Genomic DNA, 13,033 nt, shown 5'->3' with positions numbered 1-13,033 from the left:
CATAACCAAGGGGCGTTTCGCGCTGCCTCCTTTAGCTGTTGACAGATGTTGTCCATGATAAAGTCTAGATAATATCAAAGTATGGAAGAAACAGAGAAAATACGAGTGACGGTAGACCCACCCTGTTGATTTCTCTTAGCATGTGAAATTCAAATGAGTTAACAGAAAGTATAGTAGAACCGCAAGCCGTTGACTGCAAAATCAAACAGGCAGGTTCAGCGTTTTGGCTCCTCGCTAACGGCTACAGATAAAAGTCAAGTACCGCACTACTACAAGGTACAAAATTGGTCTAAACATGTAGCACAGACAAAACAACAACCAAATATTTACACTTGGTCAAAATTACATTCTACCATAAGCATTTTCGCAAGCACTCGCTTTCCGACGTGCGGTCCGACGCTACGCCTGATCTTTTTCCTTCCGATTTTGATCCGGTCGCTGTTCTAGAAATACGAATCAGAATACCAGAGATCGCGTTATTACATGTAAGCCACTAATACGCTTGGGGTGTCAGCGAAAGTGATTGGTCATCGTTTTAAGGGGTGTGTAGTTTTGCCTGCTCTGTCTGTAGTCCAACGCAAGAGGCACTCCAATTGCTGAAGCCAGAGCTATTTCAGATCGATTTACTTGTTTGGTGACCGATAATATTGAAACAATATGAAAATGTTCACCACACAAATGCGCGTTTCTCTATAGCGATTAGATCGACCTTATTAGTATAACAGAAATGAACGGCCGTTAAGGCTTATGGTTGACTGATCGATCGCTGGGATCATATTTGCATATTGTTCAAGAATATGATTACAGCCTTTCGGCAATAAAGACAGCACATAGTCAAAGGTATGGCCGAGTCGACTATTACTAATAGAAAAAACTTCTTCTGAGGGAGGGACTTACCGAATGGAAGGCTTCACTTCAATGCAATAGCTTAAATGTGCTAGAGCTATATATGACTGGCTAAATTTTAACAATATTTAGTTAACCAACTTTCAGTACTCTCCGAGACCATTTAGTGCGTACTTTTGGATCATTATTTCTGCTCTAGAACTGCTTGGACATATTCGCGATACAACAAGCTCTTTTTCATGATAGCTACCTGGAGTAGTTAGTTATGAGATTTCTCTCAAAGTAAAACTACGATAGACTTCAATATCACTTTAGTTTCGCTGACGCCATTTTTTCGTGTTTCTTTCGCATTTATTTTTACCGTGTACATATCCCGTATCGTCACATGTCACATACGTTCATGTATATATAAAGAATGCAGGCAGGACAGTTTATTGTCAAAAAAGAGTGCTAACATGCGATGTCATTCAAACGTAGTAATAACCAGGCGGGAAAAGCATCAACAACAGCGGCCGTGGCGGTGATGACACCACGAAGAGCACATTCTCGTTTGGTCGCAAGTAGATCGTACACTAATCGGCGACGCCGTCGTCGTCGTCGCCGCCGCCGCCGCCGCCACAAAAAAAAGATAGACAACTGTAGCAGACAGAGATGTCGGCAACGACATCTCCAAACGACACTTCATCTAAATCTCCCATTATCTTATGTCAGGGCGGGAAAAGCGGCCGCCTGACTACGACCCGGCACACCACATCGCCAAACGCGAACAAATAATCACAAATTTTACTGGCGCCACCACCGTCACAAAAGGTTTTGTCACCGCTGCTACAGCCGTCAGCGGCGCAGCTTCGTCTGCTGCTGTCTGCTCCGTGTAGACACCTTGTGGCTGGAGTGCCTTGAAGCATTGATTTTTTTTTAATGAAGAAGATACGGCGTCGACGACAACGATAAGAACGCAATTTGGTGCTGATTCGTTGGTTAGCGTAATGGCCGCTTTGCGTTTCTTCCTCCTCCTTTTTTTTTCTATCTTAATTCTCTTTTTTGACACATCAAAATACAGTAACAACAGCACGAGCAGCTGCAATAACTCCACTATTAATACACAGCTGGCGTCGTGCAATCGGCGTCGGTCGCAAGTGTCGCTGCAATCTGTCATTGTCGTAGGTTGTCGGACTTGGCGGCAAAGGAGGATATTGTTTTTGCTGCTGCTGCTGCTACTGGTCGTCGTATTAATGTTTGAGAGGTCACAGCAGTAACCGCTCGAAGTGGTTTTTCAACTGACTACCACTATTCTTGGCAATGTTGAACCAATTCATAACAAAATAGTTATAGTATTTTCGAACCGCGACTGGCCATGTTCTATACATGAGGGCAAATAAAGCACGACACTTCCACGAAATCCTTTACATGTACTCGAACCGTCATTCCTGACGCTCATGTTTGTCTAATAATACCATCATTCACCGCGACTACAGCTTGAATTCAAATGTTCCCGCCATAGCCCTGCTGGTGCCTTCTCGATAGCGTGAGTAAGCGTATCGACGTCGTTGCGTCGGAACTTCAAGAACTTTTGCCTAATAACGCTTCATGCATAGTAATCCAACCTTCATACATAGTAAATCAGCGCTATTCGGTGGCCATATGTGCTCATCTCAGAAAATGTCTATATTCTCAGTCAGCGCGCCATGTACTACTAATCGTCTTGTATGAGTCGCCGCATCATCTCGCTGGAGCGCGCATGGTCTTCTTTAAGCTAATCAAGTTATACACAATTGCACAATAATTAGTAAAGCATACAGATAAATTTGTTTAGTGATGCGGTCGTATTTCTGGAAGCATAGCGGCATAACGTCTGCTTTACTTGACCTCGTAATTAGAACATCGATTTGGTCAGAAGTCCTTTTCTACTCAAAATAGGTGCATTGCGAACAAGCTAGCGATAAAATATCAGCGATTCGTCGTTGCATCGAGGGTAAAAGTGTTCTCGTCAGAAAATTTCATACGACTTACTGCTGTATTCTTTCGATACCTGAATAGCAAACAACACCGGTCAAATCACTTAATTTTATTGTCCTCAAAGGGAATTTCTCTAACTTTTATAACAGACAACGTAGGTCTGAGGCTTTCGTAAATAGTCCGTGACATCGTCCAAATTCCTTCACCAGGAGCATCATCGAAGAGACACAAGAGTGCAAAATGCATTCTTAGCAAACAGCAATTAAGTTTAGAATCCGCACCTTTTTTCTTTGTTATTGTGGAGCTTCCGTCATGTCGTGCTGAACCCTGTTGTGCTTGTACTACCGAATATTTATTTGCCAATAGAGTGCACTGACGATTTGGGGTTCTCGGTGACCATTCGTCCAGTACGCAGACATCGTGTAATAGCTGATTTTTGCCTCTCCAAATCCGAACTCAAATTCCGAAAACGACATATTGTCGTCCGCCATAGCAAGTTCTAGAAAGAAGTGGTTTTAGTTTGGTATCAAAAGTAGCAGATGCACGCATGCCGTAACGACAAACAGTCCGTCAAGGTTTGTCTCAATTTAGATGCCGAACCTTGTATATAGGGAACTACACCGAAGTCGTATAGTAGAAATGATAGCGATAGTACGAGTTGTAGCGCTCTTGTTGCTACGGTGGCATTGGTTAAAAAATACATCGAATCGATGGGATGAATGGGGAATCGTAGCAAAGTCATCATTTGACTGATGGTATTGCTGTCGTTCCCCATGACATGTATATATATATATAATGCCATTGTAATATATTAATGGTTCGTTGATCGTTTAACTATTGTGTGACCGCTGTCAGTTGAAGACAGCAGTGTCAAGTGCGGTAATGGGGGGTGGTTTTGTGATCGTAGTAGCTGATGCGCAACCCTGACTGAAATGACAGTTCCATGCAAGAGACACAGGCTGGCGACGACGAAAACCCGTCCGGTACACATAGGCGATCGCATGCAGCAGCACACAGACTGATATGAAGAAGAAAAAATAACGGACCAACCGTGGCGACAGCGGCTCGAGAAGGTCGACAGCTTTGCTCCAATCGAATACGATACTACCGTTACAAATTTTTGTTTCGCGCTGTCGTACGGTTGGATGGAAAAATTATTTGTTGTTTACATTTTAAATACGCTAGCGATAATCACAAAAGCGAAAAGAACAATGTGACAGAAAATGAAAAGTGTCGAAGTTCAATCAACCTAAAATCGTTTTGTTTGTAGTTGATTTTGACAATGACTGACAGAAGCTGTCTTTAGTTTGGGCCGAATAGCCTAGGTCGCACTAGCAGAACAGCCTGAGGCTACCTGAAGCTTGAGAAAGAAGTAGCGAAGAATTCATAGTGGATTATTCAGCTCAGCGATTTTGAAAGCGGCAATTATCGTGTAAGTTGAAAACACCGAGAACTATGCTATGCCAAAAAGTGCGTTCATCTGACCTTTACCAAGCATAGCACAACACGACACGACACTGTAGGAAGCGCGCTGCTACAGTAGCGTTTATGTGATGTCGGGAACCTTTAGCCATAATGAGCCTCCATCGCTGACACGGAGACAAAATCAGCTCAATGCGGGCACTGTTAGGCAAAGTGCCACTGTGACCTCCGTCAATCATGGCAGGGCGTCATTCTCGTACGCAGCAGACATGGTCGCTAACCTGCTGTGACAGCAATGTAGCTCAAAGTGGATTTGACTGTCGCTGGCCGACGTCTAATACGTTCAACGCGCTGCTACATAGCGCCGAATGAACCGAGTTAAATAAGTAGCTGTAGCGGGTTCGAGAACAAAATTGTGATTAGTAGACAGTTTCGGATGCCGGCACTCTTCCTCGCTGTCCCGCCGCAAAGGACAAGATGCAAATGACAGAATATATAAGCAAACTATGCGACCCTACAGAGCTACACGGGCTCAATTGTGCAGAGGTATGTAAATGTCTTTGGACCGTAATAGCTACAATGGATGTATAACGGTAGCAGGCGCAGTCGAGGAATTGCTCATCAGCGTAGCGAACCTCCTGTCACACACCTCTCTTTTGCCAGTCCATGTATAACATAAGCTAAACATATACGTGCGCACAGGCTCACACACAGATGTCTGTGAAGTGGTAAACGTGAGGCGGAAAGATATAGCTGAAAAGTGCGAACACTCAAAACGAAGGTTCTCCTGAATCCTATACTAACTGTCTTTTGTTTTGGTATTGCAAATCTTAGGGACACGTTATGATTAACCTAGATTCGAACTCGGACAGAGACGCATGGGTCGATTCGTGTTGAAAACCAGCCGTCTCTTTTATGGAATGGCCAACGGCGATGCTGGATGTAAAACTCGAAACGAAATTAAGAGTAACTGAAGTATCGTTTTTGATCGAAATAGATTTTCGGATAGGCGCAGCCATGGCTTCAGTTTTGTTGCACTCAGCATGAATATATCAAAGTTTAATGTTTACATACTAACGACAAACTCTTACAAATTAAGCGAAACCAACAAAAAATACAAAGGGGTCATAAAAAGTAGCAGAGATGGGCAAGGTAGAACGTTTCACTTGTTATATGCGAAGAAACCATGTCGTTTCTCCTCACAGACAGCCAACCAAAGAAGAAAAATGGACGAATGAAAACTAAATTATGAACACGCTTCACGGATGCTCCTTGATGATTTTCGCAGATTTATTTAATATTTAGAGTTCTGCTGCAGCTTTTTTACCGATATTTTTGGCTGTACGGCGATTTTTTTTTAATTGTTTTTAATGGTATCTTTTTGCGAGCAAATACAGTTTCGAGTTTTACGTCGAGCATTGCCGTCAAGCATTACTTCAGACGGCTCGTGCCCAGCACGAAATGAAGTGTATTTACGCCATAAGTTTAGCAAGCGAAAACGTTACTTACTAAGCGATTACGGAGACAGGGGAAGTATTTCTACCCATACAAAGGTATGATGATAGTAACTGTTCGGCAAAAATATGTTAATCTCCATATACGGTCACGAGGACGATACAGGATTCCCCGCTATGCACTTATCTGAAAACGATCAGATAAGGCCACCACCAACTAATTGACTCCAGCCTACAGCTAGTGTGCGAATTAAGTACTACTCATTGCGACGATGCAGTGAAGATAGATATAGTTCCCGAGCTTCTTCATTCATCCGCATCATCATTGCCTGGCGTCGCCGAATCGAATCCATTCTGTCATAGTACCGCGAAGAATCATCGCGTTCGCGCTCACATTTACACATACAGGGGAAAAGGGAAAACGCTATATCTGCCGAACATGCTCCTTGAATTAGCCGTCAATACTGTATACGGGAAGCGCGTACGCGTAGAAGTTTGCAGATCAGACGATATTCTTATGCTAAAAGGTCGACGGCGGACGTCACTGAGACGCCACGTTGTGCTATCTACGCTCCGATTTCGCACCCCTCCGCAAAGGGCGCGTAATACTCCCTATACGTGTTGCCATCGTCAGTTAAAATCATTGGTGTTGTTGTTGACGTCACTATTGTCGTCGCCGCCGCCGCCGCCGCCCTTAAAGGCTTTACGTTGCCGAAGTAACTAGTCCAGTATTGCCTTGCCCCATCATGAACCCTTGGTGCTACTGCTACTGAACGGTCATATTTTGCATAGTTAAGACCCGACATTTCAGGATCGCAGCTAATAGGTCCTGGCGTGTAGGCACTGGCCAGCTGGTTGGCTATCGGGCTTTTTTATCCGCTTCGCGAATAATATCTCTGCTAGTTCAGTTTTCTAATGTCAATAACTCGCAGCAGCGTGGTGATTTAAATATTGCTCTCATTGATATTGCTAGCGCTGGATCAACGATCGCATACACACAGATAATGTAGAACGACGTTTATATCCAAGCGTATCAGTATATTGCATAACGATGACCAAATTCTTCTAATAAAAGCATATATATATATATGATCTAATTGAATAGTAGTAGTCTGTTCGTAAAAATGACTAGTAAGGTACAAAATTTAGCTAGGCGTTCCGCTCTAGTTAACTCCAACTGTTGTTGCTGCTGCTGTATTCTCATAGCGCAAGAATAGTTAGATTCCGTGAAAGGACCGGATATCGTAGACCGGGGCCAAAGCCGGCGGCCCCAACGTTGACAACATTACCTGGAGCACGATGAACATTGCGAAAGGGCAGATTTCTATAAATCTGTATAAAAATGTGCTGACGACAGAAAGGAGCTTCGTTATTAGAATTATGTTAACGTATGAGCATACCTACATTTAGGTTTTCCTCTTGTTTTTTTTGGATAGTCGTATGCGCAACTCTGCGCCTGTGCATTCATCATACACTAGCGTAAATAGCGTTATCAGTTACAACACTTACTGTAACTAGCGGTAAAACAAGTCTCGTATAATTCTATTAACCAATAGATACGGTGCCGTCGTGGTTAGTAATTCAATTTCAGAACTGTCTACGCAATAGTCATATCGGTAGAGTAGTAAAAAAACAGAAACCCGTATCCTTTTGGCTACATTATTGACAATGGGCTTGGACAACGTATAACATGTGTAAACGAGGCGGAATAATATACGCAACTACATCTAGCCCAATAAAAATCGCTTGATGTTGATCTTTACCTTTCCATGTTAGCGCCCAGTACTAATGACGATCAGCATTAACTGGATGAACCAATATTACATCTTTGAGTAACGTCACTTTCACCTTCGGCGGTCTGCCTGATCAGTCTCTTCACGCGATTTCTCGGTTACAGATCACTGTTTGTCTAGCAGTGACTACGATCGGGATCTCATTATAACAGCAATGATCACTAGGTAATTCTTCCTGTCATCCATCCGCATATAGAAGTCTTAAGACCTCAATAACGGGTGACTTGCATATTCCTCCGTTTCTGTAGACGTAATAAAAGTATATATATATATATATATATATATATATATATATATATATTTCAATGCAACGTTTCTGCCATGGCAACTGCACCGCTAACATGAAATCATCAAAATATATTAAGATATAATGCCCCAGTGTAACAGACTAATTCTATTCGTTCGAGTTGTTATATTATTGAAAGAGGTTAATAGTAAGAGCTATAATCGTTACTTCGCGGAGCAAAGTTCAATCATTACCATTCTATCTGGTCAACGAATCAACCAGGCAGAGCTCAAAAGCGTCAGGTATATGGCCACCTTCACACACGCAGATATAGGGAAACACAGACAATCGTAGCCCGAGGCCGATGATTACCTTAATAATTACAGCGCAGGACGTCACATCGTTAACATAAGAATCGGCATATGGCGGCGCCTCAGCTTCATGGACGCTGGCAAAAACGCATACAGTTTTGGGACAGCTACAGAACTGAGTACGGCAGAGTGATAAGTTCAGCGGACTTCATTGAAAATGCTTTTCTGTGCCCGCGACCTTTGATGCGTTGCTTCTCTGCGTTTTTATCCGCTTTGTCCCTTCCGGTCCCGCATACTTTTGTTAAATAAAAATCGTGTTACAAGGAAGAGCATTCAGCAAAGCGAGAAATTGATTGTTATTTAGGAAACGTGCTTCTCCTATAGAGCCTATATGGCTGTATGGAACGTGTCAACGCATCGACTTAGTGGCAAGCAATGCGTACCATAGAATCGTGTCTATGAGTTGTGGCTGCGCATAAAGAAGTTTGCCAAAGGTTCACTTTTACTTTTAGCATGCTTACAGATTAGATAATTAATGACACAGATAAATAAACAGGCGCGTTGCTTCATCCGATCACTTCTGTCGTACGATATGGACGCTCAACGTCTCCGTGTTATTACTCAGGTCTAAGCGGAAAGGCATTGCGGTTTTCAGGTGTATTGCAATAACGACGACGACGGCAGTGGCAACAATGGGAAAATTGAACTCCAACAACAGTAACAGTCGCTACCAGCCTCACTAGAACAACAACAACAACAACTCGAAAAAGGGTCGTTACACGTAAACGAATAACATGGGTAAAGTTCCTCTATATTGAAGAAAAAAGAACCGTAGAAACTCACACTTTGATATGAAGGAGCTATATGTCATTGCTGATCAGGCTCTCGTTTGGATACCATGGGCATTGTCTCCCACCGCAAAGAAGACCTCATCTGCTATATACACGCATGCGTACGATGCGTGCGAACACGCAGTTGAACCAATAGATAAGTAGATATATTATTACCTTCAAGCATAGATAAGGCTACCATGGCACAATGCATATGGCGATACGCAACAAGGCGAAAAATTCTGGGAAGCATCTGCCTACATCAATCGACAGAACAACGTTCGGGGCTACATCCCCCAGAGACAGAAGAAATAAGAGTTACATATGTGTATATCACTGTATGTACGCATAGCCTAAAAATTCACAATGGAATGTAACGATCATTACTTGTGGTTTCCAGGGCCACGCACCGTACAAATATAAATGACAACATATAGAAACTGGGACCGTTTACACAGCTGTCGTAAGCCCAATGATCGTGGACGAATGGGCGACCCCGGAACAATGCACCGGATATCACACAGAAGAACATCTCTGTTACCTGTTTGAATGTAAGCTATTCGAACGTTTCTGTGAACTGAGACCAACTGACCGGTTGATAACTGTTCATAGATACAACGGGATCCTAGAAACAATGGTAAATCCTTCTTTTTTTTTTCTTTTATTTATAACATGTTCAGCAATAAGAATAATCGAAAAAAGAATATTTTTCTTTTCTATTTTATTTAATTGATTCAAACTATACAAATGAGCAAATATCGTGCTTTGCTCTGAAACCTTCTGTAGTAGCATCTATTTATTATTGATGCCAAAACAACTCAAGGTCCCAATGAAACGATAAAGCGATAAATTACCTACGATAAAGAGAATCTTATTGGATTGGTCACATTGGCTTGAAGAATATAATAGGTCCAGGATCGACGTCACAAAAGAAAAACATGTAAGCCAAGTAGGCTTGTTTCGTAGGTCATGTACTGGCGGGTGAGCTTAATGCTGAAATTGCGTTTAACGCTTTTTTCACTAGCCTCAGCATAACTTCATTTGTAAATGGTAGCCAGCAGACGGTTAATTACTAGAACACGTTGATTGATCAGACCGATTTGTCGCACTTTTATACCCACGTTACGATAGGTACGGGCGGTAGACGAAAAACTGACGTCTTTATAGAAGCCTTCCCACAAGAACTATTGCTATTACGATGGCAGGACTACGTCGTTTTCCCAGAGTCGAAAGTTACTATCGGTTTTCCTTGCTGTCGTTTTCTGCGATTGGATCGTTGTGAGCTGCTGCTTGTTGATATATTTTAAGTAAACGTGCCAAACAGTGATCGCATGCCACATACATAAGTATAGATACTCATAAAGTTAACGGCAGCAGTAAAACGATTTAATGAAAAAAAAAAGAGATTCAAACAAGAAGTGAGAACGAGAAGTCTGTTTACGTTCAGTAATTATTGTCTACGTTCTGTACCCATCATCGTGTCATGCTGTAACCGATTACGCAAACACAGGAAAAAACACGGAAAACCTGCCGCAAATTCGGCAGGTTTTGACTGTCAACAAACGATCTCCGTCGGTATCTGTCAAGTGTCTGCATATATCTCACAAGTAGACGATTACTATTACGCATTGAATGCTGCGTGGGTACGTGTTACAAGAAGATAATATTTCTTTCGAAAATTATCTTTTCACTCTTTTTTTTTTTTGTTCATTTTGTTACTCCTTTACTGTATGTTTATGCTGTACATTCAATGTTATCTTCATCATAAGCCTTATTTTTCATTTAAGTGTCCACCCGTCCGACCGTCCGCTTTCATGTATTTCAGTCTATTTTTGCTTTCTGACTGCAGCCGTTACCGCTGCTTTTGGTGCTGGTAACGACATATAACAGTAGACCCACGGTATAGTCATTTGCTAGATAATAACTATCATTTGTTGCGTGGGTATTTTAATTCGTACTGTGCCACCCTGGAACACAGTGCCCGTCTAATGATCGTAGAAAGATAATGGTTGCTATTATGATTAGGGTAATGTCCAAAGCCAAGAAGACAAGGCCCATCAAAACAGAGCGCTGATTACTTTCTACGATATGTGTATGCATTGTATACATATATAGAAGCGCGAGGATCTTCATTATGCAGATATTTGCGACGTACGTTCGTTCGCATGATGATAGTAAATCAGTAAGGAAAAAAATGCAAGCACTACTTAAGTGTAAAACTTCGATGTTCATGTAATGTTCAGATGGGGGCAGGAGAAGCGTAGCAGACGAGGGCAACAACAACAACAACGACGACGATGATGAGCTGCTGGGCGTCACAACGCGACGTCGATTCAAACTATTTCGTTTCGCCAACTATTTATGTGCTGTACATGGTTCAAGCATAAGCTCCCAAACTGTCTGGCATTATTAAGTTACGCTGGCGGCCGGCCATGTGCAAATATGATTTATAGAACAAAGAATTCATCAAAATCGTTTTCGTGGATTTCGTTCATTCTATGCACGAGCCAGCAACGCGGAGCGTGTCGATTAATCGTCGCCGGACCAAATGCTGACAAGTTTATCTCAGTTTTCGTAATGTGATGTATACGTGATGATGAGCAAAGCCACCGAACTGTTCGCTACCAAAGGTTCGCAAATACGTACCAGCGTAACTGTATCAGTATGGCTTCAGGATACATACTTAAGAACGCCTTAGCGAAAATCTCAAGATACCTTATCACTGCTATGCCATTCTTCCGGCTTGTCGATGGTGACACTTGACCCAGCCTATATCCTGTCTCTCAGGACTGTCGCTACAATCATTAGTTAATAAGCCGCCCTGGAACTCGTTGGATCTTTGTCCTTAAAAATGATCACAGCAGAGTGGCTCTGACCTCCTTTTTTGCAATAAATGGTGATTGGCGATATATCTGCACGTTCATGTGTAATGTTTCCTTCAACGCTTGATCTTCTGTAATATGTCGGAAATCGTGTTGCTGAAAGCTTTATTGACGGCAGGTGACAACTCAGTAGTCATTGTGCTCACCTGACGCTGTCAACAAATAACGCAGATGTAAGCATATGCGAATATCATACCACTACAATAGTGGATAGTTGAAGAACACTCGTAAAGCTTTTGTTGGCATCATTTGTTGAAACTTTGTAACAAGATGAAACTTACCCTAGACACGTTCCTTCCAACGTTTGCTTAAAGTAGATTGTATTGATAATTAACTTTGATTATCAGCAGAGCGGTCGTGTAATGTGTTTACGGCTATTCTGTAATATGTAATAGTATTGATATGGTATTTGAGTAGTATTAATATGTGCTGCATTTTGGGAGACTATGCTAAGGCAGCGCGGCTTTTACTCAAGATTATACATGAACATTCAATACTATCTGTTTAGTGGATGGCCGGAAATACTAGTCAGTCATTATAAAATGTATCAATAATTATTCCAGTTTTCTTTTTAGTGTACCCTGTCCGCGACCCATATCCAGCGTAAAAAGTCTACTGTACAACTAACTAGACATCTAATTTCAAGAATAAACTGTACACCGTAATTTCGTTCATTTCCATTCACTGGCTTTCATGTTTTCTCCATCAGCTGTATCTTTTATTTATATATTTTGGCCATATTCCTCTAGACTATGCCCAAACCACTGCTGTCTGTAGCTGTTTCACTGAAAATCAGCGCCGCGTCGAACGCCAACATCAAATGCTGCCCCGTTTCTACGTAGCCTACCGGTATTCGTCATAACGGCAGAAGAAGTTCTTACAAACTTCATTGAGGGTATAGGAACAGCATGACGGGCGTCACTGGTGCGTTACAGTTATTGTCTCGAAGGCAAAGCAGGCGGAGTAGGTAAACCCCTGCCGTCTTCGTTGTCAACATCGCCGCCCAGGAAACGAAAGTGGCGGTGATGGAGTTAGAAATAAAAAAACGGGATCATTGATCGAACCGCAAGGCACTCGTACTAGCATCGTCATCAGCAGTGAATGGGTAGTGCTGGAAACGCAGCGACTCTTGTTCCATGGGCTAAACTTGCTTTTTCTTCTCACCCAGTCGGGACTGCTGGCTGTCGCTGCCGTTGCTGTAGCAACAATCCCTAAATGTTCCGGCCAGGGGGCAGCCAGGCGATTTTGACGATTTAGAACTTTTCGTGCCTACCTACGTTAACGACAGGCGGCCTGGGCGGGTTGACTGTTCG

At 42.5% G+C, this 13,033-nt stretch overlaps 1 protein-coding gene and 1 long non-coding RNA gene across 10 annotated transcripts in view; one reads left to right on the top strand and one right to left on the bottom strand.

The window, feature by feature from the left end:
* The window catches only part of LOC147753482 (uncharacterized), a 52,976-nt gene that overhangs the window by 17,106 nt on the left and 22,837 nt on the right, over window positions 1–13,033 (bottom strand). For 2 of the 9 annotated variants that reach the window (XR_015311095.1, XM_086968359.1), the window contains exons 1-2: window positions 1,302–3,542; window positions 354–443 (exon numbers count right to left, since the gene is read on the bottom strand). The exons of 3 other annotated variants lie outside the window; for them this stretch is intronic. Coding sequence is in view for 3 of the 6 variants with exons in the window: in XM_086968359.1 (XP_086824485.1) it covers window positions 354–443; window positions 1,302–1,313 (102 nt within the window). In the remaining 3 variants the exon portion in view is untranslated. Of the gene's footprint in view, window positions 1–346; window positions 444–897; window positions 3,543–13,033 lie in introns of those variants that run through there. 4 more of the 9 variants (XR_015311092.1, XR_015311093.1, XM_086968360.1 and 1 more) reach the window with 4 other exon arrangements.
* LOC147753483 (uncharacterized) lies at window positions 8,609–12,400 on the top strand. Its single transcript, XR_015311096.1, has 2 exons — window positions 8,609–8,806; window positions 9,239–12,400. It is a non-coding gene; the product is annotated as an uncharacterized LOC147753483 (long non-coding RNA).

The sequence above is a fragment of the Varroa jacobsoni genome, unplaced genomic scaffold, assembly GCF_002532875.2.
Source record: "Varroa jacobsoni isolate VJ856 unplaced genomic scaffold, vjacob_1.0 scaffold_446, whole genome shotgun sequence".
Lineage (NCBI taxonomy): Eukaryota > Metazoa > Arthropoda > Arachnida > Mesostigmata > Varroidae > Varroa > Varroa jacobsoni.
This window is presented reverse-complemented; position numbering and strand designations above follow the sequence as displayed.